This window comes from Setaria viridis, chromosome 9 (assembly GCF_005286985.2).
Source record: "Setaria viridis chromosome 9, Setaria_viridis_v4.0, whole genome shotgun sequence".
NCBI lineage: Eukaryota > Viridiplantae > Streptophyta > Magnoliopsida > Poales > Poaceae > Setaria > Setaria viridis.
The window spans coordinates 47349476-47376540 of record NC_048271.2 but is presented as its reverse complement, the minus strand read 5'-3'; the positions used below and the strand labels follow the sequence as shown (position 1 = coordinate 47376540).

The following is a 27065-nucleotide window of genomic DNA, read 5'->3' as shown; positions in this document are numbered from 1 at the left end:
GTGTCAGTGGCCGTGGCCAGCACCGGAGGCCGAAGCAGTGGAGGAGGCGGAGAGATGGCTGGACCGCTGGACGACGAGGCAGAGGGAGAGGGAGAGGGAGAGGGAGAACACGTGGTGAGGCCCGCGCAGCTCAGCCGTAACGGCAACTCATTCTCTCTCCTACGTGGAAGGCTTGTAGAGAGCCTGTCAGTCCATTGCGGTGCCCTTAGCGGCAGGTTTCGGCCGATCCGTCGACGTCTCGGGTCCGTGCCGCGCCAAATTCAGCCTCCACGCACGCACGCAAGACGGGGGCGCTTTGTCGCGCGTATGATTAATGGATGCCCGGAAATGGCGGCGGCCATGACTCGTGGCTCACGGCACTGTCAACTTCGACGTGCCATATACTAGTACCGCATGGCGCGTGGCGTGGTGGCGGCCGCGCCGTGTTGTCGTCGCTCCCGCCACGTGCGCGGGATGCCACCAAGCGTATGGTACGGTGACTAGCTTTGCCCTTGATTTGCGACGTATGGTGACTGCCCTCGTCGTCTCGTGGCGGCCCAAGTGTACAAACAGAAAAACGCTCAAAGTGACATGACATGCACGCATACCGATGATGTGCGTACTAAAAGGAATCAACCTATCTTGTCAAAGTTACTATGACAGCGGATAAAGCCCGCTTCGGCAGATTAGGGGCTGCTTGGTTTTAGTCCTGTCACATCAAAGATACTAATTAGAAATATTAAATATAGACTATTTACAAAACATATTACATAGATGGAGGCTAAACGGCGAGACGAATCTATTAAGCCTAATTAGTCCATGATTTGACAATGAGCTGCTACAGTAACCATTTGCTAATTATGGATTAATTAGGCTTAATAGATTCATCTCGTCGTTTAGCCTCTATCTGTGCAATTAGTTTTATAATTAACTTATATTTAGTCCTCCTAATTAGTCTCCGAATATTCGATGTGACACGAACTAAACTTTAGCTCGAGGAACCAAACGCCCCCTAGGATTTTGAAAGAACTGTGGTGTAGTATTTCTTCTACGATCATTTAAGCGTTGGATAATCTACCGTGTCCCCTTTCTTTCTTGGTGTGTGCCTGGTGAGCTTGGAGAATCCCGTCGTGTTCTCCGTGCCGGAACCAAAACAGAGCGCGGCGAGATCGTGTCAACCATTGAGACGCGCTTGTTTTGCACACGAGGACTAATAATCGCGTCCGCATGTGCGATGGCGGCTGGCTACTCTGCCCTGTACCACCACCACCACCACTAGTAGAAGCCTACTACCCCTCGGCACGGGTGCTCACCTTCAGCGGATTTATTTAAAGGTCTGGTTTGGTTACATGCGCTTATTTTTAGCACCCGTCACATCGAATATTTAGATACTAATTACGAGTATTAAACGTAGATTATTTACAAAACCCATTATATAAGTGAAGGCTAAACGGCGAGACGAATCTATTAAGCCTAATTAGTCCATGATTTGACAATGTGTTGCCACAGTAAACATTTGCTAATGATGGATTAATTAGACTTAATAGATTCGTCTCGTCGCTTAACCTCTACTTATATAATTGATTTTGTAAATAGTCTACGTTTAATACTCCTAATTAGTATCTAAATATTTGATGTGACACGTGCTAAAAATAAACAAAGGAACCAAACGTCCCTCAAAGTGTACGAGCACCTCGTCATGAGAAGGCCTGCCGCCTGCGTAATTCAAGGGAAGGAATGGGCGCTGTCGTGTACGAAAAGCTCTGGCGCCCTGCCTGCCTCTGCTACTGCAAGCTCTCCACTCTCCAGCACGCCGCGGCGGCTAGCGGCGCGGCGCGACAGGCGACCCGGGATACAAGCGCAGCACGCGAGGAGAGGAGAGGAATCTCGTTGACTCTAGGCGCATGTCACGTCCCCGTCCGCCCGCCGCCATCCACATCCAACAACCAACATCCATCGCGCCGGGCCTCGGCTCGGCTCTCGTTTTCTTTTCTCTGCTCAGGCGGTACAGTACCCTTGCTGATCCTTCAAGGCCCAGCACAACAATCCGTGGTCCGTGGATCAGTAGCACCAGCACTCCATCTCCACGTCTCCTGTTGCCGTAGTTTGAAACAGTATTGCTCCAAGCGCCGTCGAGAGATTCTCCTGCATAAATCGTGCACGTGTGTCGTCTCGTACTCGTCGGACTGAACAGCAACGAACCTTGCATCCCGGCCCCGGGTAGTACCGTCCCAAAATTGAAGGCCCGCGAGTTGCAGCTGCGGCGTCACCTACCTTGCATCGACGCGACACGGGCACGGGCGTATCCTTCCGGTCGTTTTCCCTTCCCCCACCCGCCATGATCGCTCGCCGTTGCCGATGCGCCCCTGCCCTACCTGCCGATGCACGGGGGCCCCACCCTCCTTCTCCCCCTTCCACTCCTCTAGAGCCACGCACCGCTAGAGAACAAGCGCAGGCGCTCGCAAACCATCCTAGGGTCCGGTACCGAGGCACCGGCAGAGCAGGCCAAGGCCCCGGGTACACCAACGCGTGGGCCCGGCTGTCTTGCTCTGCGGCGCGGTGGGGCCCTGGGCCGTGGTTTAATGAGTATGCTCTGGCCGATGCGTGGGGCCAGGAGGGGCGTCTTCCACGTAGTACTCCGTAGGCCGCTCGCTCGCTCGTGCTTTGGGAGGCAGGGCAACGGCAGCGGCATCCCAGGCGGGCGCACGGGCACGGGGGCGAGACCGGGCAACGCGGATCAGCCAGCGGATGCCACTACGCGTGGACATGGACCAGGTGCACCAGGGGCCTGCTTGCTTCGACCGTCGACCCACACGTGTGAGCGACGGGCCCGCCTGCGGCAGGTGGTCCCGCGTGGTGTACTGTAGACACTGACCATGCAGGTGCCGTGGCTGGGTGTGATGGGAAAACGATTTTGGGTTCTTCTGCATGGCTGACCGTACTGGGTGGCTTTCGCAAATTGGCCCCTTTGCTTCTAAAAAATTCACGTGCCTTGGGGACCGGTGGGCTTGGAGGGTGTGCGCTAGGCTTCTCTTTTGACTTTTGTCCAACTGTTCGGACTATGGATGTGTTTTGGTTTTGGGTCGTGGAGCGCCTATAAACAGACAATGGTCCATTCTCCGCAATTTTAAACTTAGATGTTAGGTTGCTTATGGTGACATTAAATAGGTCGTTTCAATATCGAGTGCAAATAGTAAAATGTTTGTAAATTTATATTAGCGTTACGTTGATAGTAAAAATTATCATGCTCAAAGCCAAAAGAAAAGGAGTGTTGATGATTACAAATGTCAAGAACTAAATGAAAAAGTGTTTTAGGTTACTAAGCCATTTCTTTGTATGCATGATTTTTGGCGTCAAGCAAAAAGAAGTACCAACGATCACAGAGCTTAATGTGGAGTGTTTCATCAGTAGAACTATTTCAGGTTTATATTAGCTTTACTACGTTAGGGTAACGCCATTTTTCTTATCATCGACTTTTTGGCACAAGGTGAGAAGAAGTATAGATAATATCACAAACTTAGAACTAAATAAAGAGTACCTTACATAATTAAAGTATTGTTTATTCTTATGATATTTTGGCAGTAATCTTGAAAAATAGTAATGTAATATTGGTATAACTAATATCACTCTTGAGGATCATTAGCATTGATTATATAGAATAAACATTACTTGCTTTACCTATCTAAACAATTCCGGGGGCGAAAATGATGATTGCAAGCAAACCCCTAATGATGCACCTTTAGTGATAAAGGTGAAAACAGCGATGCTACAAATATAAAACTGTCGAGGGACCTAGAGGCAAAATAAAGCCAAATAAAAGCACAGGGAGTATGACAAGCTATGGCAAAATTAATTGAGTAGAGATACTGTACAACTGGTGGATATATACTTGAAAAAGAGATAGAGTGACAAGGATTGTAGATAGAGAGAGAAGGGGAGAAGAAACTGAAAGATACAAAACCTCACATAGGTAAGCGAGATTTTAGAGAGAGAAACAGGCCACCAGCGCTCCGTCCAGAGAGGAGAGGCTAGAGAGAGACAAGGAACGGGCAGACGAAAACAAACAGGTCTATTTCCCCGTCGTCGTCCTCTTCCGGTCCTCTCCCTCCCACTCAAAATCGACTCGCCCGTTTAGCTCTCAGAGTCCACCACTCTCTATCCCGCCCCCCCACTTTGCGCCCGGCGGATGAGAGATTGCTTCGTCGCCGCAACCGGTCGGGCTCTGGAACGGGGGAGGTGAGCATGGCGAGCATTGCGCGAGGCAGATCGCGGCGGAGAGAGAGCGACGGGTCGTCGGAGCGGAATGCGGCGCGCTCCACCGTTACCAGCCCCGATCACCACGGTACGCGCTTGCCCACTTTCTTGTTGTAGATTCCTTTGGTGCTGCTTGATTTCTCTTTTGAAATTTCGGATTTTTTTCTGCGCAAGTTTTTGTTTTTTTTTTTGGTAGGGAGTCCATGTGATGAAGATCCCATCTTTGATCTTGGACAGTGATGGTTGTTGGGGTTATTTTTCTCTTGCTTCATCCTTATGAGATTAGGACATAGTTTTCGTTTCCCCCCCTTTGTAGTTCTGGTGCTGCTATCGGGAGCTTGGGGTTGCTTGCACATTCGTCAAAATCCATTTTTAGGTTGCGCTTTGTGTTTTGAATTAAATCCCGTCTTTTCACCGTCATCTCCACTTCGTATGGGTGAAGTTTGGTGTTGGAAAGCACGTCCTTTTCCGGGTTTGTGCACATTAGCTAATAACATGATTTCTTAGGACAAATAGTTTGGCATAAATCAACTTAGTTCTTGAAGATTTGACATAACTGAGTGAAAGGGCCTGCAATCTTTTCTAACCTTGTTTTTTGCTGCGGGGACATAGCTTTCTCGTGGACTTTAGGTCTTAGTCATGCCTTTATTGGAGAGAGAAAGATTCTTGCTTCCAATTTCAAACCATTTTGGCGGACAATTCTTTTCTATTGTTTATTGTCCTTTCATTTGAAGCTGCAGTGGCCTAGATTCTGCACGAGTTCTAGGCCAATTTTAAAAACCAAGCGCGAAAAGGATGCAATTTCCCATCCAGTTTTGCCGTATTTGGAATAAACTTCTACATCATGGGATGCCATGAATTATTGGAGCACTGTAGATTGTGGAATTTATAGTTGCATAAAGAAATGTATGATGTTGTCAACTTGTCAATTCCCACAAGATCACGCAAAGAAACCTCACTTGTCCGTAATTTGCTGGATATGTAAGTTAAAGCATTAAATTATTCTATTCCGTGTACTCTTGGCTGTTGGATGCCGTGATGGTTCATGGCCAAGTGGTCTTCACTTCCTATGCTAATGGCTAAGCAAATATTTGATAAACATGGATTTGTCACTTAGTCATAGAAGAGAAGTACAGCTTTTTTAATCACTAACGGTGAAACTTGCTCTGGATCCCTTCTGCTTGTTCTATAAAGGAAGTACTTGGGGTAGTAGAAATTCAGTCTACTGCCATGTGGAATTGAAGCAAATACTGTGCACTATTCTTCATGGTTCCTATTTGCTGGGTGGTCCTACAAAGCTTGTACCTTGTCAGTGTAGTTCTGGCCTGTTGCATCTCCTTACTTGTGATGTGTCCTTCAAAGAGGCTCCATGTGATGGAAGGTTATGTAGCTATATAGTTGTAGCAGCAATGACGTACTTACATGGTGAGGGCCCCCCTGATTCCACCAGTGATGTCCCTAAAGAGATTTAGTATTGTGCAAATGTTTCAACAAATATTCTGCGGGTGTTCCAGAAAGTTATGGTTTGTGGACGAGCTGATGATTGCCATTGCTTCAATTCTAAATTGCAAAATGAAGTTGTACGGGTTTGTTAAGAAAGAAATGGCAACTTGGGAACTCGCTGCATGAACAATTTGAATCTTTGATGTTTATGGATGCTTATGCTTCCTTTTGATGCACCCTTCTCTCATATATCTAGTTCCATAGTAATTTCTAGTAAATTCTCTCCTTACGAAGACTGCCTGATCGAGCCCAACAACTGATATCTTCATATTTATTTTACCTTTAGGTGGAGTCTAGGAACAAATGAATTGCATTTGCAACCTTTCCTTCGTGGTCTTACAAATCCACCTCAGCATGTTACTACTGTTGCCATTCTGGTTTTGACCTGCGAATATTAATTTCTATTTCTTTGCTTTTGAACAGGAGTTGTGCCTTCTAGGAAACAAGCAACTTGTCCAGGGATACTATCTGATTCTATGGTGAGTCATCTGTATTTAGTAGAAGATGTATATCATATGCATATGATTCACATGCTTGGAATTAAAGAGCTCAAGACTTATTGAAACTATGCCATAAAACTGACAGCATAAAGCTGAGGTGCATATACTATTGGTGTATTTTTAAACATGTCTTAAATGGTATGCTTTATTGTATCAAGTGAAATTTGCTGTAATTATTTATGAGGATTAATCGTATTCAGTTTGCATCTTCATCTATTAAACTTTACACTTTTATTAACTGATTATTTGTTGAATTTACTTTGCCAATGTAAGAGCTAACTAATGAATTGTTATGCCCTCTCTCTCTTTTTTTTTCCGTCTCAGTTTGCTGCGGTTAACAGGCAAAGTAAATCAAGAAAAGGCAGTGTTGTACCAATGAAAATGCTAATAGACGAAGAATTCTCAAATGATGTCAATGCTAGGCACATTTCACCAGGTGCTGTAGGGAGGTTAATGGGTCTTGATTCGCTGCCTTCATCTGGAACCCATAACCAGCATGTATATACCCGAAGTCATGCACCAAAGACTTCACCTGTTGGTTTTCATGAAAGCATTCCACACAGGAGAAGTGCAGATGATATAATTGATGTTTTCGAAGTTATGGAGGCCACAAAAACAAAGATGCACCGGAGCCCAAGATCTAAAAATGGAAATACAAGTTCCAGATCTGACAAGACTGACAGTGCTGATATAGATTTCATAAGGCAGAAATTTATAGATGCCAAGCGTCTTTCTACTGATGAATCCCTTCATATGTCAGAAGAATTTAATGAGACACTTGATGCATTAGTATCTAACAGGGATGTTTTGTTGGAATTTCTTCAAAAATTTGATCCTGTTGTCAGAAGGGACCTGCATAAGCGTGATTCTCCATCCTCTACCGCAAACTGCATAACGATATTGAAGCCATCTCGAAGAAATCAAAGTACTGCCACTGAGAGCAACTTCAGTGAGCAAAAGGAAGTGAAACATTCTTTGAGGAAGCCATATCCTAACGTGTCCTATCAATCCCTAAAAGAAGAGTCTGGTTCATTGAGGCAGAAACTGTCAAGGTCCGGTCACCATGAAAATGCTGGAAATCAAGGCTGTCCCACCCGGATTGTTGTCTTGAAGCCAAGTCTTGAGAAACCCCATGATGTTGAAGGAGCCCTTCCCCTGCATCATGAAATCTCTCATTCTGATTATAGGAAGCACAAAGAATATCAAGATGTTGGTAGATGGAGTCCGTATACTGAAGATTACATGTGTCAGGTGCCCCTTGGAGATTCTGAAACATTAGGCCGTATGGGGAAGGGATCTAGAGAAATTGCTAGGGAGATCACCAAACAAATGAGAGCTGTTAGGGGTGGAAGTAGGAAACATGTTGTCAACTCAGAGACCATAACTTTTGCTTCAGATGAAAGGTCACAGTTCCTGTCATCTGTTTCTAAGCACAAGACTCCAGAGGCAATTCATAGATCTTCTGAGATATGTGATGTTTGGCCTTCTTCCAGCTTCAACTCTTCACCAACATATTCAGCTGAAACATCAGTAAGCAAGGAAGCAAAGAGACACCTCTCTAACAGATGGAAGAAGACCCATCAGTGTCAGGATCAAGTAACTGATAGTGATGGCTTCAGCACACTCGGGGATGTGCTTGCTCTCTCAGATCAGGAAGCATCAAAAGTTGCTACCCACAAAATGGCATGCAGGAAATGTCCCAAGGGAGAAGTTCAGAGTGATAGAATGCAAGGCTCATGCATCTATCCTCTTGGCATCAGCAGCAATGATGGATGGAGAGACACGGCTGCTAGTAAATTGACAAGGTCCAAATCTCTTCCACCATCCTTCATCCGCGGAGTTCAAAAGTCGAACAATAGAAAACGAGCTGGTAGTGTTAGGTATAATGAGTTTTCAATGCTTAAAGATGTTCTGAAGGTGGGACCGCACTATTCTGAGTATGCATGTCGTGGCAGGCAAAGACAATCTCTGGGTAGAGATTCTACAATACATGGTGATGAATCTGATCTGATGTCTCCAGATAATGAGGAAACAATGGTAGTTGAACGTGAGATACATGTAAATTACGAGGAGCCAGTTAATATTACTGCCGTGCCAGATACATCTGAACAGTCACTGCATCCTGCAAATCTTGACCATGAACTAGATGCAGTAGGTGTTCTGGCTACCAGTTCTGCAATCCCTGGCAGTAATAGAACACCTCTTTCTTCTACTGGACAGAACCAGCAAATGCTTAAACAGACAGCAGCAGCAGCATTAGATGAATGCCTTCTCGACCCTAATCTTGATGAGATTAAGGTACGAATACCCTTATTGCATTATTTCTTCCTCTCGTTCACTCTAGCAAATCTTCAATCATGTGAGCACTTTCTTTTGAGCAAACCGTTTGAATTTCTTCTGATTTGTTGTACTAAGGTTCCAAGATGCCATTCCTTATTTTTTTTAATTTACTTTTAGTTTGCACTCAGTGTTCTGCTGGAAGTGTGAAATGTGCACTACTCAAAAACACTGATTTCTCCGTTTTAACATGTGCATACTATTATATTGCCTTCGCTGTCATTTGAGGGTTTGCTTGGTTTTTCCCATGTCACGCTTAATAACTGCTAGCAGTTTTCAATTCAGGATGAGCGGATTGAATACCATCAAGCTGATGATTACCCAACCATTTATGATCCCACGATAGAATCAGATTCTCTTGTGGGGATTGATCATCGCCAAGGGGATGGCAATCAAACCCTTTGTATTCCACCTAATGGATCCGAATCGCCAACAAGCTCAAACAAAGATGACCAGCAAAGTCCAGTGTCTGTTCTTGAATCTTCCATGGACGCTGAAGATGTTTACTCAGGAGATTTTGAGAAAATTAGCGCAGATCTTCAAGGCAAGTGATCGGGTTTTTTTCTTCTGATTTTTCTTCCTTAATCTCAGTTCTTGGATTTGATTTATTGTAAATATTGCAGAGCTCAGAATGCAACTTCGGCTTCTCAAGAGGGAGACTACGGATGGTGGAGATGACACTGAGCTTTTTATATTGAGTGACAATGAGACAGCATGTCAGCCTCTTCCTGAAATGGAGGAATCCCATGCTTTTAGGGATGAAGAAGAGAGGGATTTCTCCTACGTGCTTGATATGCTTACTGGTTTGGGCATTCATGCTGCCAACCAGGATGAGCTGCTTGAAAACTGCTACTTACTGGAGTGTCCTGCAGGCGCTGATTTATATGATGAACTTGAAAACAAGTACAGCAGCCTCATTTTATGGCCACCAGCTGAGAGGAAGCTATTGTTTGACATCACAAGTGTTGTTCTCAGGGATATAATCACCTCTCTAATGCAGAGTTGCTCAAAGGGATTGTTGAGGATGTGCTTGCCTGGTTGGGACCATGAAGAGTTTGCTGAGATGGTGTGGCAAAGGGTGGTCCAGCTACGGCAAGAGATGGTGTTTAATCAGGAAAGCCTACTCTTGAGTGTTGAGTGGGCTAGTTCTGAAGACGGTGCCTATCTGGTCGGGAGCGATATTGGTTGTATCTTGCAAGAAGATCTCCTAGAGGAAATCATAGCTGACTTCTTGGGGGTGGCTAAATCCACCAAGCTCTGTGGCTAGAGATGACCAATGTTTTGCGCCAATAGCCATCGCAAGCATATGCATATGGATCGATGGCTGGTGAAAATCCAGTGAAAGGAGCCATCAATGAATCGCTATAGAGGCTGATAATTACAGGAATTCACCACATGGCTACTGAAGTGGATGGGCTTAAATGGCTGTAGGTAGATATTGGAGCACCAAAAACAAGCGGGATCCCCAGTTGGACCTGGTTGTATCATGTATATGTTACCATTTTGCTCCCAACTCAATAACGTAGTCCTGGAGGCTTTCCCTCCAAACTCGGGAAGGCGGATTTTTCTTCTTTTTCTGGCTGGTATAATAGTGAAATAGAAATGTACAATTTTGGTATTAAGGTACTGTGTAAATTAATCTCTGCTGGCATTTATATGTTTATTGTTACATGCAATAGTGACTGTTAGTCCAGTTATTGCGATCTGACAATGTTAGTTCTTGTGCTGTGCCCTGTGCTTTGGGGGATATGGCATGCTCATGTGGAAGAAGCAGCTTATGCAAAAGAGCAATGTCCAACCCTGCGCAAGTGTACATGAAGAGCTGATGCGTGTGCCTATGCTCTGCGATGACCATAGTGATCTACTGGGGCTTGTTGGATCGAGCGGCTGAACACGCTGCGAGCATTTTGGTACGCCGTTCACAGCAGCAACTTGATCTGCGCCGACGGGCGGGCGCACGTTGCAAACTCGCAGGGCAAGGCAAAACCACTCCCCGATCAGCACACCTGCCCGTGCGTCGCTGGTCATCTGAGCGCCTCGGTTCCTGTCCCTCCCAACTGCTCCTCGCTTCTCAGGGGTTTAGGTTCCTGGACGTCCTCGCACAACTAACACACAACACCGCCAACAAGCAACTCCACCAAGCTTGAAACGTCCCATATAAATCTTGCAGCTCGCAACGCCATGAACAGCAGCTAGCACAGGCGATTCACTGATCAACAGCTGATTGCCTACGCGACACATTGATCGCTCTTGTCCAGGGACATTCAAGTCTGCTTTGCGACACGGCCGTTGCCGTCATGGCCACCAGGAACGCGGTGCAAGCCGTCAGGGCGGCGCTGTACCTGGCGCTCGCGCTCGCCGTGGCGAACTGCGCGTTCGCCGGCCGCGTCCTCGACGAGCAGCCTCAGCCTGCCGCTCCAGCGGAGGCTCCCCTGCCTGACGACCCGCTGCCCGCCCCCACGGACCCCCCCACCGACCCAGTGGTGGTGGCACCAGCGGCCGGCCCAGTAGCCGCGGGCGCCGCGGGGGCTGCGACTGCCGGTGCCGCCGCGACGGGCAACGCCGCAGGAGCTGCCAGCGGTGGCGCTGCAGCTGCGAACGTCGGAGCCGCCGGCGCGGGCGCGGGTGACCACCCGCTGACGTTCTTCATGCACGACATCCTGGGGGGCTCGCAGCCGTCGGGGCGCATCGTGACCGGCGTGGTGGCGAGCGCGGCGGCCAACGGGCAGCTCCCGTTCGCGCGCCCCAACACCAACATCTTCCCGATCCAGGGCGCGGTGCCGCTGCCGCAGGGCGCCACCAGCCTCATCAACGGCAACAACGCCCCCTACGTCGCGGGGCTCGGCGGCACCTCCGGCGGCGGCGTCCTCGTCCAGAACAACGGCAACCCCGTCAACGGCGGCAACAAGAACATCCCCTTCGTCAACGCCGGGGACCTCCCCTCGGGCGTCACGCTCCAGAACCTCCTCTTCGGTACCACCACCGTCATCGACGACGAGCTCACCGAGGGCCACGAGCTCGGCGCCGGGGTCATCGGCAGGGCGCAGGGGTTTTACGTCGCCAGCTCACAGGACGGCACCAGCAAGACCATCGTGCTCACGGCCATGTTCGAGGGCCCCGACGCGCCGCACGGCGACACGCTCAGCTTCTTCGGGGTCCACCGGATGGCCGCGCCCGAGTCACACATCGCCATCATCGGGGGCACAGGCAAGTACGAGAACGCCAAGGGATTCGCCGCCATCCAGACGCTGCACCCCGGCGACGAGCACACCACCGACGGCGTCGAGACCCTGCTCCAGTTCAACATCCACCTCATTTGAGCCGCTCCATTGCAAGCTCTTGTCCTTCCGGGTTACGATGCTTTGCAGTTTCGTGCAGCGTTTGAATTTTCAAGTATGCCACTTTTCTGCCAGCATGTATGTAATGTGATAGGTGCTTCGATCGCATCAGCAAATTGTGATATTGTATGGAGTAAATTAAGTATCTTTAATATGAAATCTCCCAGAAAGGCAGTGAAATGAGACTCTGAAATCCTCAAATGGAACTGAGTGAGCTGCAAGACACAATGTAAAACAGAAAAAAGACTATGGTTATGTAGATACTAAACTGTTCATTGAAAGGCTACAGTTTTGATAACAACTCGAACATGTAATTCTATGGCAAAGTTTATGTATCAACGATACCGAAACAAAAGAACAGATGTCCTATCACAAAAAAGAAATTGCCCTGGAGGAAGAAAATATAGGCAAGTGATCCTTCATCTGAGCTTTGTTGAGGCACCGGATCCGTCAGTATGATACAGTATTCTGAGTTCGGTAGCCCCTGCTCCTCATTTCTCATCCATTATACGTTTCTGGAAGTCCGAGACCATACGCGGCAGGCCTTGTTTCAGCGAGATTTTGGGCTCCCAATTGAGAAGAGCTTTGGCCTTAGAGATGTCAGGTTTTCTCATTTGTGGATCATCTGCAGTGTTGGGTTTGAACTCGACAGATGCGCCAGGGTCGATTGTTTCTTTTACCACCTGTAGCGAAATCGTGCATTGTCATGATTCCTGGTAGGTGTATTGTAGACAAGAATCCGAGGTATTTTCAAAGAATAATGGGTATATAACTTCAGTATCAAGAGCAGACCTGTGCAAGCTCCAGCATTGTAAATTCTCCAGGATTTCCCAAGTTGAAAGGTCCAATATGGTCACTTTCCATCAGAGTTACCAACCCATCAACCTATAAATTCGTGTATGTGTAAATTTTTCAGATATGAATATGGCAAACATGAACTTTCAGCAGAAAAAAAGATAAAAAATAAAAACTGGTCAACTAAGAACAAAGTTGAGGAAAATAAAGAACAATGCATGCACTTCTGCATTATGGCGCGTGAAATATTTATCAGGGCAGGAGATCAGAATTATGGCGCCATAATCCGTAAATGCATTAACTGGTAGTTCTGGTATAAATAAACAAATGCACAAAAAACCATGCATAAGTTATAAGTACCAAATCTGAAACATATTGAAAGCTCCGAGTCTGTATTCCATCACCATATACTGTCATTGGTTGTTTCCGCAGAGCCTGAAAATGAGACAATGTCCAACTTTAGGTAATGCTGAACTTTATGATACTCTTCTTCTCCTATAAATCAGAACCATAATGAGACAAACCTGTGCAACAAAGTTGCTAACAACTCGACCATCATCTAAACACATACGAGGGCCATATGTGTTGAATATGCGAGCAATCCTCACCTGAGGGAAGCAGTCTTATGTCAAAGCTTCCTTCAAGAAGTGGAATACAGATAAAGCTCACATATAACTCATAAGCAGAAGCAGAATTGCAGCATTTAAACTAAGGCTGTACTAAGATCTTGCTAAAAATGAAAATCAGAAATCAAAATTCCAAAGCTCCAAAGTACCAGAGGATCCGATCAATTAGCACTTCAGCAGCTTAATGTAATGCAACATCCCTTCCTGACAACCCTCCATCTATAAATAATGAGTGGTCGCTATTTTGAATATACACCCGAGATAAAGTTAAGAAAAGACATCTTTCTCAAATTTAACAATGGACCAATTTTTGGACAACCTTTAATGCCACATACTATGAAGATAATCATTTCTTTTTTACAAATCCATAGCAATATACTTAATCTTAATGATTACCCAAAATGAAGTGTAAGAGAAAATAATATATGCAAGAGGGCATGGATCGCTCATGCTCAATATTTTACATGTGCGTGCAGCTCAATTGCAAAACTTACCAAATGGTCATAACATTTGTTTGACCGTACATGATTGACATATGACAATTTTTAAAAGGTCCTATATATTGTCAACAAGATGGTCTGTAGTTAGACCTGATCCCTACTCAGAAACTGAAGCTTTACCTCAACACCAGCACCACGATGATAATCCATGGTAAGAGTTTCTGCTGTTCTCTTCCCCTCGTCATAACAGCTCCTAACACCTGCACATTATAGCATAGCGGCATATAACACAATGTAGTGGACTTAGAGAGACTCAAATGGGCCATACTCCCAAGGTATGTCTTGCTTATGATAAATGTTTCTTCCTTGAGACAAAATTAGCACACCTATGGGATTTACATGGCCCCAGTAGCTCTCCTTCTGTGGATGCTCAAGTGGATCACCATACACCTCACTGGTACTAGTCAGCAAGAACCGGGCCCCAACCCTCTTAGCCAGTCCAAGCATGTTCAAGGTCCCCATGACATTTGTCTTGTGCATCATTGGTTAAGGAAACAATTCGAAGAAAGCAAAATAAGAACAAAACAAACAGATGTAAAATTCCGGTTCTTCCCGGCAACGAAGGCACGCAAAATTCTAAATCCTCCCATGTGAAATGTGCATCATTGAAGTATAAGACTGGCATAGGAAATCCTATCCATACGAATAAATGAACAACTGACAAGGAAGCGACCCTCAAAAAAAAAAACTGACAAGGAAGCGGGAAGGATATGATGGTCTTGATGGGGTTGAATTTGTAGTGCACGGGGGATGCGGGGCAGGCGAGGTGGTAGATCTGGTCCACCTCGAGGAGGATTGGCTCGACGACGTCGTGGCGGATGAGCTCGAATCGCGGGTTTCCGAGGTGGTGCGCGACGTTGTCCTTGCGGCCCGTGAAGAAGTTGTCGACGACGATGACGCTGTCCCCACGGGCGAGGAGCTTGTCGACGAGGTGGCTCCCGACGAACCCAGCGCCGCCGGTGACGACGACGCGCAGGGAGGGTTTCCTGACGCCTACGGGGAGGCGGCGCACGCCGCCGCGGGGGATTTTTCGGGCGACGGCGACGGCGATGTTGGTAGCGGACGAGGAGCCGGCGGCGCGATGCGGGGTGAGGGACGGGTAGAGGAGGAAGAAGGAAGAGGCGAGGAGGAAGCCGAGGAGGACGAAGAGGAGGCGCTGCTCCCGGAGGAGGTAGGAGGCGAGGGTGCGGGAGAGTGAGGTGCGGTGGTGGTGCGGCCGGTGCTGCTTGCTCATGCTCGACTGCCGGTGCAGCTGCTTCATTGCGGGGTGGGTCGCGCCCTCTCGCCGGAGGCGGAGAAGAGTGGTGGGCGGGGCGAGGGGAGGCGCAGGTGCGGGGGGAGTGGCACGTGTGATGCGGAGGGGAGCGTGGGCCCGCAGCTGCCGAATCGAATGAGATGCTTCCTGGCGCGGTGGCTTGTCCCCCGCAGATGCCGCACGTGCGTGGAATCGTTCTCCACTCTCCTTAGATTCGATGTTGTAAATACTATATTTAATTTGAGAAAAAATAGTTTCAGTCATCGACCGCATAGCGCAGTGGATTAGCGCGTCTGACTTCGGATCAGAAGGTCGTGAGTTCGACTCTCACTGTGGTCGTGTTTTTTATAATATATGCTTTTTGGCTTTTTGAGGCTACTCTGCTTTTACTTGTATATACAGTACGGCATGTGGACTATACGAGAATAGTCTATGCGAGCGGGCGGTAGAACTCCGCGCGCGTTACGGTTTTCGACTCCCAACAGAATACGGTATATATCTATCAGCTATGGCGACGGAGAACCAGGGAAAAACTTTGTCGTAGTTGGGACGTATCTTTTTTTTTTGAGATCTCAGTTGGGACATGTCGGCTTGAGGAAGTTTGCTATTGTGAGACAGTTAAGGCCACCCCTAAACTCCTGGACCAGTCTATCAACATGGTTCTCTTGACGCGCCCTAGTATACTCTACTTGTTCACCTATGTCGGTTTGGGGTACGGTCAGCTCACCGGGAGGATTGCCCTCCCAATTCGAAGTTTTTTCCCTGAAAGTTTCAACCGTCGTTGACTATGACAACAGTCGCGACCGACTGTCAAACTACTCAAAAACGTTCAAAAACGTTATGGGAAACCTTGTTGCTCATTCTTTACTTGCCTTTGAGGCTTTAGCTAGCTATATCCATCAACTGAGTCATTTTAGACTGTTGAGAAAGAGTTGGCTCACAGCAGTTCCAATGATTCAGTGGAACGCAGAGGTTGTGTAATAGGACTAGAAAGAGGCATGTATGTATAAGTAAGGAATAGGTTACGACAGTCCTTCTTCACAGTCCTTCTTCACCATCGGCACGAGCAACTCTGGCGCGTACAAATCGCCTTGACTCGAACCTCGCCTGGGATGTATCATTATAGATACGGCAAGATGGTGAGATCGGACGTGCATCCTGTTGGATAAGTATATTATATACTACTCTCTCCATCTCAAATTACAATTCATTTTGGTTTTTCTAGGCATATAGCTTTTGCTACGTATCTAGACATAGTGTATATCTAGATGCATAGTAAATGTTATGAATCTAAAAAGTCAAGACGAATAGTAATTTGATACGCTTTAGCAAATAATGTTTGCCCGACTTTTTCGCATGCGATTTCTTTATTTGCTGGTCCATCTTTACGTAATATTTGATTAACCATGGCGTTTTATCTAATAATTCCGTTCGTGTTAATTTGCAGGTCGATTGATACCTTGTATGTCTTGCTGTTGGTATTTGACTACACCTTCATCGCAATCTCGTGGTCTCTTGCGCTGTACGACGACCACCCCCTCGCAGCTCGCTGGAGAACACCGCTATTCTCGGCTAGTAAATTCCCACGGCGTTAATTAGTTTTCATAGCAGCATGGCCTTTTTTTTTTAGTTGGATGTTTTGCAGCGCCATGTGTGTGTTTCATCATGCATGGTCGCGTACTCTCTTATAATTTGAATGCACGAGTCTCAGGTGTGTTGTTTACTTTTTTTTTCCTCATATATGAGTGTGCGGCACCTGCAAATGCCAAGTTTCCAATGTCTTCGTTGCGGCGGCAAGGCTTGACGCCAGCACGTACGGGCGACGGCAGCGAGGTCTGGTGTATGCAGCGTGCGCGTGCTGGTGGAGCTACTCACCCAGGCAGCAGGTGGACGGCCGGGTTCGATGGCACCACAGCAGGAGCGCGCCGCCGGATCACCACGGTTTGCTCCAGCTTTCGAGCGGCATGTGGAGGGGGGTGCGCTTCAACATGCGGCACGGGAGGAAGCTACTGCTAGGCGCGCGAGGGGGCGGCGGCGCCTCGCGCCACGGCTGTGCACAACAGCAAACGGTGCGGGAGCGAGAGATCGCCGGCGTCGTGCAGGTGCCGTGTCGGCGTGCTGCCCGCGGATGCTGGATGCTGGCAGCCGGCGCCGGCACGGGCGCTGGAGCTGCTGGCGCAGATGGACGGGCACATGCATGGCAATGGCAAGAGCAAGATATGGTGCCCAGTCTCAGTGACCAGCGTTTGCTCGCAGAGCTCATCGTTTCGTCGGAGCCGGGGAACGCCAGGCGGGCACGTAGTGCGACTCCGCGAGCATAGCGGAGAGGCCTCGCTACCATCCGCGCCGATCTTGACCGCACGAGTCCGATTCAACGTTCGGGAGAGGCCCAGGGGGTGGACGGTATTTCATTTACCGTCCACCCCCGGGATCCGACTGGCCGGCGCCATTGTAAACACGCTCCGCCACCACCCGATTTCCCTGGGTTCAGAATGGTTCACATTGTGTTCCAGACTCCCATGGACAAGATGCCATCGACTGACTTGATAATCATATCGAAGAGGACACGCGGGGGTGGACGACGTCGCACCCATCTTGGGGCAAGAACGCGGAGTTCTCGTTCGGGAACATCCTGGCGGCGACGGAGCATTTCAACGAGGCCTACTGCATCAGTGCATCGGCAAGGGCAGCTTCGGGAGCGTGTGCCTCGCCGACCTGCCCGGTGGGCACAGCCTCGTCGTGAAGTGGCTGGACGCGTCGGAGATTGGCGGCGCGTGCCGGGGCGCTAGCGAGAGGAGCTTTGGGAGCGAGGTCCGGGCGCTGACGCGCGTCCAACACCGGAACATCGTGATGCTCCACGGGTTCTGCGCCATGGGCGGGCACATGTACCTGGCGTACGAGCTCGTGGGCGCGTGGCAGCCTCGGAAAGGTGCTGTACGGCACCGGCGGCCGGAGCTGCGAGGCGGTTCGGCTGGGCGGCGCGGGTGCGCGCAATCGACGGGCTCGTGCACGCGCTGGCGGACCTCCACCACGACTGTTCGCCGCCGATGGTCCACCGCAACGTGACCGTCAATAACGTCCTGCTGGACACGGACTTCGAGCTGCGGGTGTCGGACATGACATCACGAGCGCGCCGCCGGCCGGATCACCATGGTGTGCTTCAACGGCGGCATTTGAGCGGCACGGGAGGAAACTACTGCTAGGCGCGAGAGCGCGGACTGCGAGCTGCTGGCCCAGATGGACGGGCACAGGGCAATGGCAATTGGCAAGAGCAAGATATGATGTTCCAGTCTCCATGACCAGCGTTTACTCCCAGCTTCCAGATGGACGGGAGCTCATCGTTTCGTCGAAGCCGGGGAACGCCAGGCGGGCGCGTCGTGCGTCTCCGCGAGCAAGGCGGAGAGGGGTCTCGCTACCATCCGCGCCGATCTCGACCGCACGTGCCCAATCTGGTTCGGGAGAGGCCCAGGGGGTGGACGGTATTTCATTTACCGTCCACCCCTGGGGTCCGACTGGCCGGCGCCAGTGTCGACATGGTCGCCACGCCGCGGCGTCCACGTCCTCACCGCCCCCTTTCCTGGGCCCAGAATAGCTCGCGATGTGTTCCAGCTTCCTAGTAAGAAGGTGCCGTCGAGTGCCTTGATGATCATACCGACGCGGCGGTGGACGACGTCGCGGCAGCGCACGCAGTTCGACGGACGGTGGGGGCGGCGGACAAGGTGCGCTGCAGCGTGGCGGCTGGACAGGCGCGCCGAGCGAGCGCGCGCGCGAGGTGGCGTGCAGTGGATCTCGGGAGGGCGGCGGCACGGCGGCATTAAGCGCCACATAACACCGCGCCGCGGTGTGCTTCGAGGCCGGTGGCATGCGGGCCGTGCGCGGCGATCGACCTGTGCTTGGTGACGCGCGCGCGAGGACTTCAGGAAGGTGGAAGGAGTTCCTCGTCGGAGCACGGAGCACTGCCTAGCTGAGCACCACCGCATACGAACCCGTGCGTCTCGCCGGCGCGGGCGCTTAACCTGCTCTCGATCGCGCTTCGTGTAAGCCGCGGCCGCGCAATTGGCCACCGCGATTTTGTTGCGTGAACGCGTGGTAAGCTAGCTTGGGCGCGTTTACTTTCTGTGAATCTCACAACTCCTGTGAGCATCGAACCACTTCGGCCAACGGATTGTATCAGAATCCCTGCGTTGGCAAGGCCTAAATTCCTATCCTGGGCCGATAGGCCATAGTCTCCTCGCTGGGCCGACACCGCGAAACCCGACCGACGGAAGCCAGAGGATAACAAAAGCCGAGGCGACCTACAGACGGACATTGGTCCTCGAGATTCGCTTCGGCTAAACCCGGCGGACTCGCGGGGCTCTTCTCGCGCGTTTCTCCTTTCTCTCCTCCTCATCTGGTAGTGAACTGGCAAGTGAAGAGTGGTGACCGCATGAATGCCCTGTGTTTCCGTAGTGTCAATCAGTCAGTCAATGCGAACTAGCTGTAGCATCCTTAGGTTTCCCGATCAGACTGTTTCTGCTTGAAGACTGAAGACACACTGCTGAGACCTGGAAGGCTGTTCCCTGCTGTTTACCGTTCTGGCGTTCTTCCTTCTACGAAGGTTTTCGATCTTCAACCTTGATCAAATCGACGCAGAGAACGTTAAAAAAAAATCGACGCAGATAACTCAAGCTGGGAGACAGTGATTTGATTCGGCCCTCGTTTTCCCTGTTCGTATCTTCATAATGTCCGGCATAACTCCACTGGCAGCCTCACGTGTATGCCCACCGAGGTCCCTTCGCTACTGTCGGGCGCGTGGGGCCGTTGGGGGAGTTGACTCGTTGACCTCACCGACCAGCGAGTCAAGATAAGCTGACCACGTGAAGGCAGCAGTCCAGTCCGTTCCATCCTTCGCCGCGGCGGCGGAACCAACATGCGAAGTCGGATTAGACGTTGTTTAGTTTTCAAATTGGAAGAGGCAAAGTTTGCATTTTGCTATAAATGTGTAAGTGTAGCATTTCATTTGTATTTGTGAATTATTATCCAACATTGACTAATTAGGTTCAAAAGATTCGTCTCGCAAAATACAACAAAACTGTACAATTAGTTTTTGATTTCATCTACATTTAGTATTCCATGCATGTATCACAAGTTTGATGTGATGGTGAATCTTCTTTTTGCATAGTGCTAAAGTTGAAAAAAGGAGGGAACTAAACAAGACCTTGATGCAGTGTTGTGACTCGGATGTTAACACTACACTGCAGGCCAGCAACCCTGCTTCTCTGAACCCAGGCTGTGTCACTGTGTGTGGGTTCCCCATCTCTGTTCTCTGAGTTCTCACAGAAATTTAACTTGATGTCTCGATCAGTCGATCGCATTGCACCGGCTGTGCATTTGCTTTTCGCTGGGAAAGCTGAAGCTGCCGTTAAAAAGGGTAGAGCGATCGAGAACGTGCGCTCGGTATGCGCGTCGGCCCACGGCGCGTACCGGCACGACCGCACGAGGAAGGGGTGCGCGTGCACGTGTGCTTTGTTTCGCGGTGAGCGGAGCGCGGCGGCGGAGCGGAGAGGAGGCCCCGCAAGGCCGCAACGATCCCGGATTCTCTGTTCCACTTCCACCGATGACGATTCCCTTTGCCGGATGGTGGTACTGGTGGCATTGCAACTTGAGATTTGAGCTACCGATGGGAGCCACTAGCCACGAACGCCACGAAGCATCATCTACTACTCTGCCGAGCGAGCTGAGTTCACATGTGCCCTGTCTTAGAAGCATCTTGTAGCCGATTCGTTAAGATTTCGCTTCCAAATTTGTTGTTCGGAGTTTTTGTTTGTTCTCGAACCTGGACGGGAGGTGCTGAATAACATTAAGCATGTTTTAGCCCTACCAAACATTTGATTTTCTTGATCTTAGGTTAAAATTTCTAAATAGGCCTACCCTTTAGATGGAAAAAAGCTCACAGTCCCTACTCTAGGCATCCTATTTACATGACCCCATTTTCCTAGCGTGGCAATTTAAAGCGTGTTTGATACGAGGTGCTAAATTTTAGCAGGATCACATTAGACATTTGGATGCTAATTAGGAGGACTAAAAATGAGCTAATTATAAAACTAATTGCACAGATGGAGTTTAATTCGCGAGATGAATCTATTAAGGCTAATTAATCCATCATTAGCAAATGGTTACTGTAGCATCACATTGTCAAATCATAGACTAATTAAGCTTATTAGATTCATCTCGCGAATTAGACTCCATTTGAGCAATTAGTTTTGTAGTTAGACTATGTTTAATAATTCTAATTAGTATCAAACATCCGATGTGACAGGTGTTAAAAGTTTAGTAAGGTGTATCCAAACACCCCTTACATGCTCGCTATCACCCGATTGCCCTATCACCATCCTAGGAATTGATTGAGTCGCTAAAGATCTCTACCAGGGGATTCACAACATGTCTTCCTGAATTCTGAGCCATTGCCCTCTCTCATCATTGTTTTTGTTTCGCAAGGCTTTCACCGCTGTCTCAAACCCCCAACCAAACTCTATCCCTACCGACTCCAGCCATGCCACCGTACTGACACGTTGCTTGTGTATATGTTTACGGTAGAGTGCTAGACATTTGAAATCTCAACAACTCTGCCGCCTTATTATACGATATATTTTTTCTCCATCGATCCGCTTACTGCTTACACTAGCGCATTACTAGCGAACCTCGTTGTCGATCTTTACAAGGAAGGAAGTGTTTGGATTGCAGGGACTCACATCGGATGTTCGGATACTAATTGGGAGGACTAAACATAAACTAATTACAAAACTAATTGCAGAATTCCTAGGCTAAATGACGAGATGAATCTATTGAGCCTAATTAATCCATCATTAGCGAATGGTTACTGTAGCACCACATCGTCGAATCATGGACTAATTAGGCTTAATAGATTCGTCTCGCGATTTAGCCTAGAGGTTGTGTAATTAGTTTTGTAATTAGTCTAGGTTTAATACTTCTAATTAGTGTCCAAACATTCGATGTGACGGAGGCTAAAATTTAACCCTCTCCTCCCAAACACCCCCTAAGCCTACAAGCCACCAAAGCTCGTTGCTGAAGAAGGTGTCACCAATTGCAACCCTATTTAGAATAGTGATGGACAAGCTGAATAAGACGACCACTGCACAGAGCTAAATTATGTGATTTTAGCTAGCGTTTCAATTTTTGATGGCAATTCATAAAAAAGAACATCGTTTGCTTTTATCTTCATCGACGTTAACAAGTTTTTAAGAGGTTATCTTGAAGAAAAACCGTGTAGATTACCGCGCACTTGATATTACACGAGATGCATTTATTTATTTATTTAGAAAAGGGCATGTGAGCCTGACAGGCACTTGCACGAAACAGGGGAGATAATTATTCAGCTTGGAAAGCGACAAATGGCCATATGCAACGCATACCGGCAGGTGGCCTGGCGCGCCAGGCCCAGCCACATAAACAACAGCGGAACCGGAAAAACCCAACCAAACAAACGCCGCTGCGCTCCTCCGTTCTCCTTCATCGCAGACGCACACACAGCAGAGAAGACCGCGACGCGAGCCCACCCCACCCAAGCCGAGCGCGATCCCTCCCGTCCGTGTTGCCCTTCCCCCTCCTCCTCTTCCACCCCGTCGCTTCCGTGCCATCCGCGGCTCGCCTCCCCACCTCCCATTCCCGCCGCCCCATGCCTCCCGCCCGCCCGTAGCCCGCCCGACGACGACCGCCATGGCCGCTGATTCCGGCAAAGGTGCCCGCCTCCTCCTTAACCCTCGGTTGCTCTGGCTCGATACGTGTTCCGTTGATCGATCGCTGAGGGATCGCGGCTCTTGGGTTTGTTGCGCGCAGGGGTGGCCGACCTGGAGATCGGGCTGGCGTCGCCGGGGTCGGAGGGGGCGCCGTCGCCGGCGTCCAGCGCGGGCGCCTCCGGGGAGCGGCCGGACCACTCCCCGGCGCGGGCGGCCAAGCGCCCCGGCCTCGTCATGTCCTTCTCAGGGAAGCGGCTGGACCAGTCGCCGGCCGCGTCGCCGTCGCGGCCGTTGCTCGTCATGTCCCACTCCAGCAACCGCCTCGACTCGTCGCCCGCGCGCCCGGTGCTCGTCATGTCGCGCTCCAGCAACCGGCTGGACCAGTCCTCCCCGGCGTCGTCGCCGGCGACCGCGAGGGGGCCCGTGCTGGTCATGTCCGGCTCCAGCAATCGGCTCGACAGCTCGCAGCCGTCGCCGTCCCCGTCGCCGACGGCCGCGGCGGCGGTGCTGGTGCTCTCCAACTCCGGGAAGCGGATGGACCAGGCGGGGCGGAAGAAGTACGTCAAGCAGGTGACGGGCCGCCACAACGACACGGAGCTCCACCTTGCCGCGCAGCGCGGGGACCTCGAGGCCGTGCGCCAGATCATCGCGGAGATCGACGCGCAGATGACCGGCACCGGCGAGGAGTTCGACAGCGAGGTCGCTGAGATCCGCGCCGCCATAGTGAACGAGACCAACGAGGTGGAGGAGACTGCTCTGCTCATCGCCGCCGAGAAGGGGTTTCTTGACATCGTCGTTGAGCTGCTTAAGCACTCCGACAAGGAGAGCCTCACAAGGAAGAACAAGTCCGGATTCGATGCTCTGCACGTCGCTGCGAAAGAGGGCCACCGAGGTGAGCATCAACTCCCCCGGCATCATAAACCACTCTGATTCCAACTTGAACTAAAGATCAATCCTTAAATTCGAACATGTAATCTGTTACATCATTTTGTTGCTATACTTTATTACTCTGTCTTCCAGTGTTGGGTGCTGAAATTGACCTGTACTGATAGAGTATACTGGCTGTAGTGTATCATCACCTATAGGCTATATAGTTATATACAATCACAAGCTAGGGAACAAAGCCTGCTTCCATTCACTTTTTATGTATACTTGTTTCATAGAGAGAAATGGACTAGTGACATTTGTTCATAGATATTGTGAAGGTACTTCTGGACCATGATCCATCCCTCGGGAAAACGTTTGGCCAATCAAATGTGACTCCTCTCATAACGGCGGCCATTAGAGGCCACACTGAGGTGGTCAACCTGCTGCTAGATCGAGTCTCTGGGTTGGTTGAGCTATCAAAAGCAAATGGAAAGAATGCCTTGCACTTCGCTGCGCGGCAGGGGCATGTTGAAATTGTGAAGGCTTTGTTAGATGCTGACACCCAGCTTGCTCGGAGGACTGATAAGAAAGGCCAGACTGCTCTACACATGGCGGTGAAAGGAACCAGTGCTGAGGTTGTTCAGGCGCTTGTGAATGCTGATCCGGCCATAGTCATGCTACCTGACAGAAATGGCAACTTAGCCTTGCATGTTGCAACCAGAAAGAAAAGATCAGAGGTATTCTTCTTCCCTTTTATCTAATGTAAAATAGCATCGTTCTTTTGTTTCGTCCAACAAAATGCAATATTCTTCTGCTCACAGGCCTGTCTCCTTTTGCAGATTGTAAATGTGCTTCTACTTCTTCCAGATATGAATGTGAATGCATTGACTAGGGATCGGAAGACTGCATTTGACATAGCAGAGGGCCTGCCACTATCAGAGGAGTCTCAAGAAATAAAGGAGTGTTTAGCCCGTGCTGGTGCAGTCAGGGCAAATGATCTGAATCAGCCTAGAGATGAGCTCAGAAAAACAGTGACCGAGATCAAAAAGGATGTGCATACTCAGCTTGAGCAGGCCAGAAAAACCAACAAAAATGTCTATGGTATCGCAAAGGAGCTAAGGAAACTCCATAGGGAAGGCATCAACAATGCAACGAATTCGGTCACTGTTGTGGCTGTGCTCTTCGCTACGGTGGCATTTGCTGCAATCTTTACAGTGCCTGGCGGTAACGACGACCATGGTGTAGCGGTAGCTGTGCACGCGGCAGCCTTCAAAGTCTTCTTCATTTTCAACGCCATTGCCCTCTTCACCTCGTTAGCAGTTGTGGTGGTCCAGATAACAGTGGTTAGGGGTGAGACCAAAGCAGAGAGGCGTGTTGTCGAGGTCATCAACAAGCTGATGTGGCTGGCTTCAGTGTGCACGACGGTCGCATTCATATCCTCCTCGTACATTGTTGTGGGGCGGCACTTCCAATGGGCTGCGCTTCTTGTGACCCTGATTGGCGGGGTGATCATGGCCGGTGTGCTTGGGACAATGACATACTACGTGGTGAAGTCCAAGCGCACGCGTAAAATCAGGAAGAAGGTGAAATCAACCAGGAGGAGCGGCTCAAACTCATGGCAGCATAACTCGGAGTTCTCAGATTCCGAGATCGACCGGATATATGCCATTTGAGTCCGGTACCATCTGGTTCCTCCAAACCTTTTGGCAGTGATACAACACGAATGTAATTATGAACATCAATCACGACCCTTTAGATACTAGGGGTTAACTTTGTACATTCTAATAAGCTGGTGTAAAACTGCCATTCCCCTTGTTCCTGGATCAGCAGGAGGCGATGGTCTTGGTTCTATACTACTACAGATAGATTGGTTATCAGAATATATATTATATATATACACGCAGCCTGTGCTGTGCTCCTTATGCATGGCCTTCATCAAATTCATCTCAACAGTTAGTCAATTCAAATGACAGTAGCATGATATATTTGGATACCCTTTGCCTTTTATATTCTTTTCTCAGAGACGCATCCATGGAGAAGAGACAGAAGAGGGTGGATCCTTGTTCTCCGGTCGTTTTCCGCAGCACATGAGAGTTGAGAAATTTGCCGTTCCGATATTCTGTTGCTTGGTGATTTTTCTCTGTAGACAGGACACCCGGGAGCTGGAGTGCACTTGGAAGTCATGGCGATGGAGACAGGCAACCAGGAGGAGGTATGTACTGAGACAGTGAGACGAGAACCTGACCGCAACTTGATCGCCATTCGTCTCACTCCAGTGTCTGGATCCTGAAAACCGTGCGTGGAATTTCATCAGATGGTAAAGGGTCTAGAAGGAAGCTGACACCAGAGGTGGTGGTTACGCTTACGCAGAACCCAAAGCGTGAAAGCCGTGTGAAGTGAAGGCACTGACGGTTGACTCTGTTGACTTGTTAATTCGGAGTCAATGGTCATTAAATGATTGGTCCGATCGAATGATTTGGTGGATTAGCAGGTGAAACCACACTATGCCTGCAGCGAATCCATTGTAATATTTCTGGGTTTCCAGTGGCGGCTGCAAGATCACACTGACATAGCAGCTATGAGTATCATTAAACTTTTTTTGGAGAAAATTATTGGCTGTGAACTTTTACAGTTCAGAAAGGACGTGAGGAAAGAAACCCTAGTGACCAAAGCAGGAAAAGTTTTAGCCTCTGCCCAAACAAAAGGATGGCAACTTTACAATTGTTACGGTCGTGCTCGTTCCTTCGTGACGAAGTTCACTGATGAGTGGTTCATGGATTGATGGATGGAAGCTGGAGATGGTCAGTGCGCCACCACTGGAACACGATTTCGCTTTGGAGCTTTACGCATATGCGAATCTTGTAAAGCTCCGCGCTTTTGCAGGAGTAGCATGTAAAGGCGCTGGCTTTGTAACTAGTTTGCAGTACAGAAGAACGTTCTTATCGAGTCAGTGGTACATGCAACGGATTCAGCTTAAAAAATGTCCTCAACTCGTTCACGCACGATTGAGCATGGCCATTGGCATCGTGATGTTCTTCTTCTTGATGGCCTGTTGCGATGCTGTTCAATTTGTTTGCTATCATCATTACTTCAGTGCAGAGTTCCTGAACTGAATTGAACATCGATTACCTGATCGGTTTGGAGTGGCCGGCTAGCAACGGGGAATCGTTCGATCGCTCGGAAACCTTCTTCCCGGCCGCTCGTTGATGTGTCGGCATCTCGTTGCCGGCGTCAATGGATGAGATGAGGCTGCGCATCACTGCACTCCGTTCCTCGTCAATGGTCGACGCCCACCTTTTCCTCTCTCTCGTCCAAAACAATTGCTCCGTCAGCACCCAAACCAAAGAGCTGAATAGCTGATAGAAAATGACACGC

General features: G+C 49.3%; 4 protein-coding genes and 1 non-coding gene across 6 annotated transcripts; 4 read left to right on the top strand and 1 right to left on the bottom strand.

The window, feature by feature from the left end:
• The first annotated feature begins 3890 nt into the window (after positions 1-3890).
• On the top strand, positions 3891-10249 carry LOC117837876 (uncharacterized). 2 transcript variants are annotated; one of them, XM_034717676.2, is made up of 5 exons: positions 3891-4321; positions 6160-6215; positions 6561-8534; positions 8847-9117; positions 9197-10249. In XM_034717676.2, the coding sequence occupies exons 1-5, from the start codon at positions 4222-4224 to the stop codon at positions 9838-9840; spliced, it is 3045 nt and encodes a 1014-aa protein (XP_034573567.1). In that variant the 5' UTR covers positions 3891-4221; the 3' UTR covers positions 9841-10249. The 2 variants fall into 2 exon arrangements, with proteins under 2 accessions (XP_034573567.1, XP_034573569.1); XM_034717678.2 differs by having other exon boundaries at positions 3892-4321; positions 8859-9117.
• A 436-nt stretch (positions 10250-10685) lies between these two features.
• LOC117837878 (dirigent protein 24) lies at positions 10686-12091 on the top strand. The gene has a single exon (XM_034717680.2). The coding sequence runs from the start codon at positions 10871-10873 to the stop codon at positions 11891-11893; it is 1023 nt and encodes a 340-aa protein (XP_034573571.1). The 5' UTR covers positions 10686-10870; the 3' UTR covers positions 11894-12091.
• Positions 12092-12141: 50 nt separating this feature from the next.
• LOC117837877 (UDP-glucuronic acid decarboxylase 1) lies at positions 12142-15188 on the bottom strand. The gene is made up of 7 exons (XM_034717679.2): positions 14545-15188; positions 14159-14306; positions 13953-14032; positions 13231-13314; positions 13067-13141; positions 12704-12796; positions 12142-12594 (listed from the first exon to the last, which is right to left on the bottom strand). The coding sequence occupies exons 1-7, from the start codon at positions 15091-15093 to the stop codon at positions 12403-12405; spliced, it is 1221 nt and encodes a 406-aa protein (XP_034573570.1). The 5' UTR covers positions 15094-15188; the 3' UTR covers positions 12142-12402.
• A 164-nt stretch (positions 15189-15352) lies between these two features.
• Positions 15353-15426, top strand: TRNAR-UCG (transfer RNA arginine (anticodon UCG)). Its single transcript has one exon. It is a non-coding gene; the product is annotated as a tRNA-Arg (tRNA).
• Positions 15427-22577: 7151 nt separating this feature from the next.
• Positions 22578-25630, top strand: LOC117838260 (ankyrin repeat-containing protein ITN1). The gene is made up of 4 exons (XM_034718214.1): positions 22578-22825; positions 22924-23715; positions 24018-24427; positions 24530-25630. The coding sequence occupies exons 1-4, from the start codon at positions 22804-22806 to the stop codon at positions 25361-25363; spliced, it is 2058 nt and encodes a 685-aa protein (XP_034574105.1). The 5' UTR covers positions 22578-22803; the 3' UTR covers positions 25364-25630.
• Positions 25631-27065: the final 1435 nt, after the last annotated feature.

What these genes read in the sequence shown, in the direction of transcription:
- LOC117838260 (XM_034718214.1), top strand. Translation starts at nt 22,804, where the DNA reads ATGGCCGCTGATTCCGGCAAAG. An exon ending in TGCGAAAGAGGGCCACCGAG is followed by an intron (nt 23,716 to 24,017) that starts GTGAGCATCAAC and finishes ATTTGTTCATAG; the next exon opens with ATATTGTGAAGGTACTTCTG. An exon ending in CCAGAAAGAAAAGATCAGAG is followed by an intron (nt 24,428 to 24,529) that starts GTATTCTTCTTC and finishes CTCCTTTTGCAG; the next exon opens with ATTGTAAATGTGCTTCTACT.
- LOC117837877 (XM_034717679.2), bottom strand. Translation starts at nt 15,093, where the DNA reads ATGAAGCAGCTGCACCGGCAGTCGAGCATGAGCAAGCAGCACCGGCCG. An exon ending in GGGCCATGTAAATCCCATAG is followed by an intron (nt 14,033 to 14,158) that starts GTGTGCTAATTT and finishes TATAATGTGCAG; the next exon opens with GTGTTAGGAGCTGTTATGAC. An exon ending in TTAGCAACTTTGTTGCACAG is followed by an intron (nt 13,142 to 13,230) that starts GTTTGTCTCATT and finishes TCTCATTTTCAG; the next exon opens with GCTCTGCGGAAACAACCAAT.
- LOC117837876 (XM_034717676.2), top strand. Translation starts at nt 4,222, where the DNA reads ATGGCGAGCATTGCGCGAGGCAGATCGCGGCGGAGAGAGAGCGACGGG. An exon ending in TACCAGCCCCGATCACCACG is followed by an intron (nt 4,322 to 6,159) that starts GTACGCGCTTGC and finishes GCTTTTGAACAG; the next exon opens with GAGTTGTGCCTTCTAGGAAA. An exon ending in AATTAGCGCAGATCTTCAAG is followed by an intron (nt 9,118 to 9,196) that starts GCAAGTGATCGG and finishes TAAATATTGCAG; the next exon opens with AGCTCAGAATGCAACTTCGG.
- LOC117837878 (XM_034717680.2), top strand. Translation starts at nt 10,871, where the DNA reads ATGGCCACCAGGAACGCGGTGCAAGCCGTCAGGGCGGCGCTGTACCTG.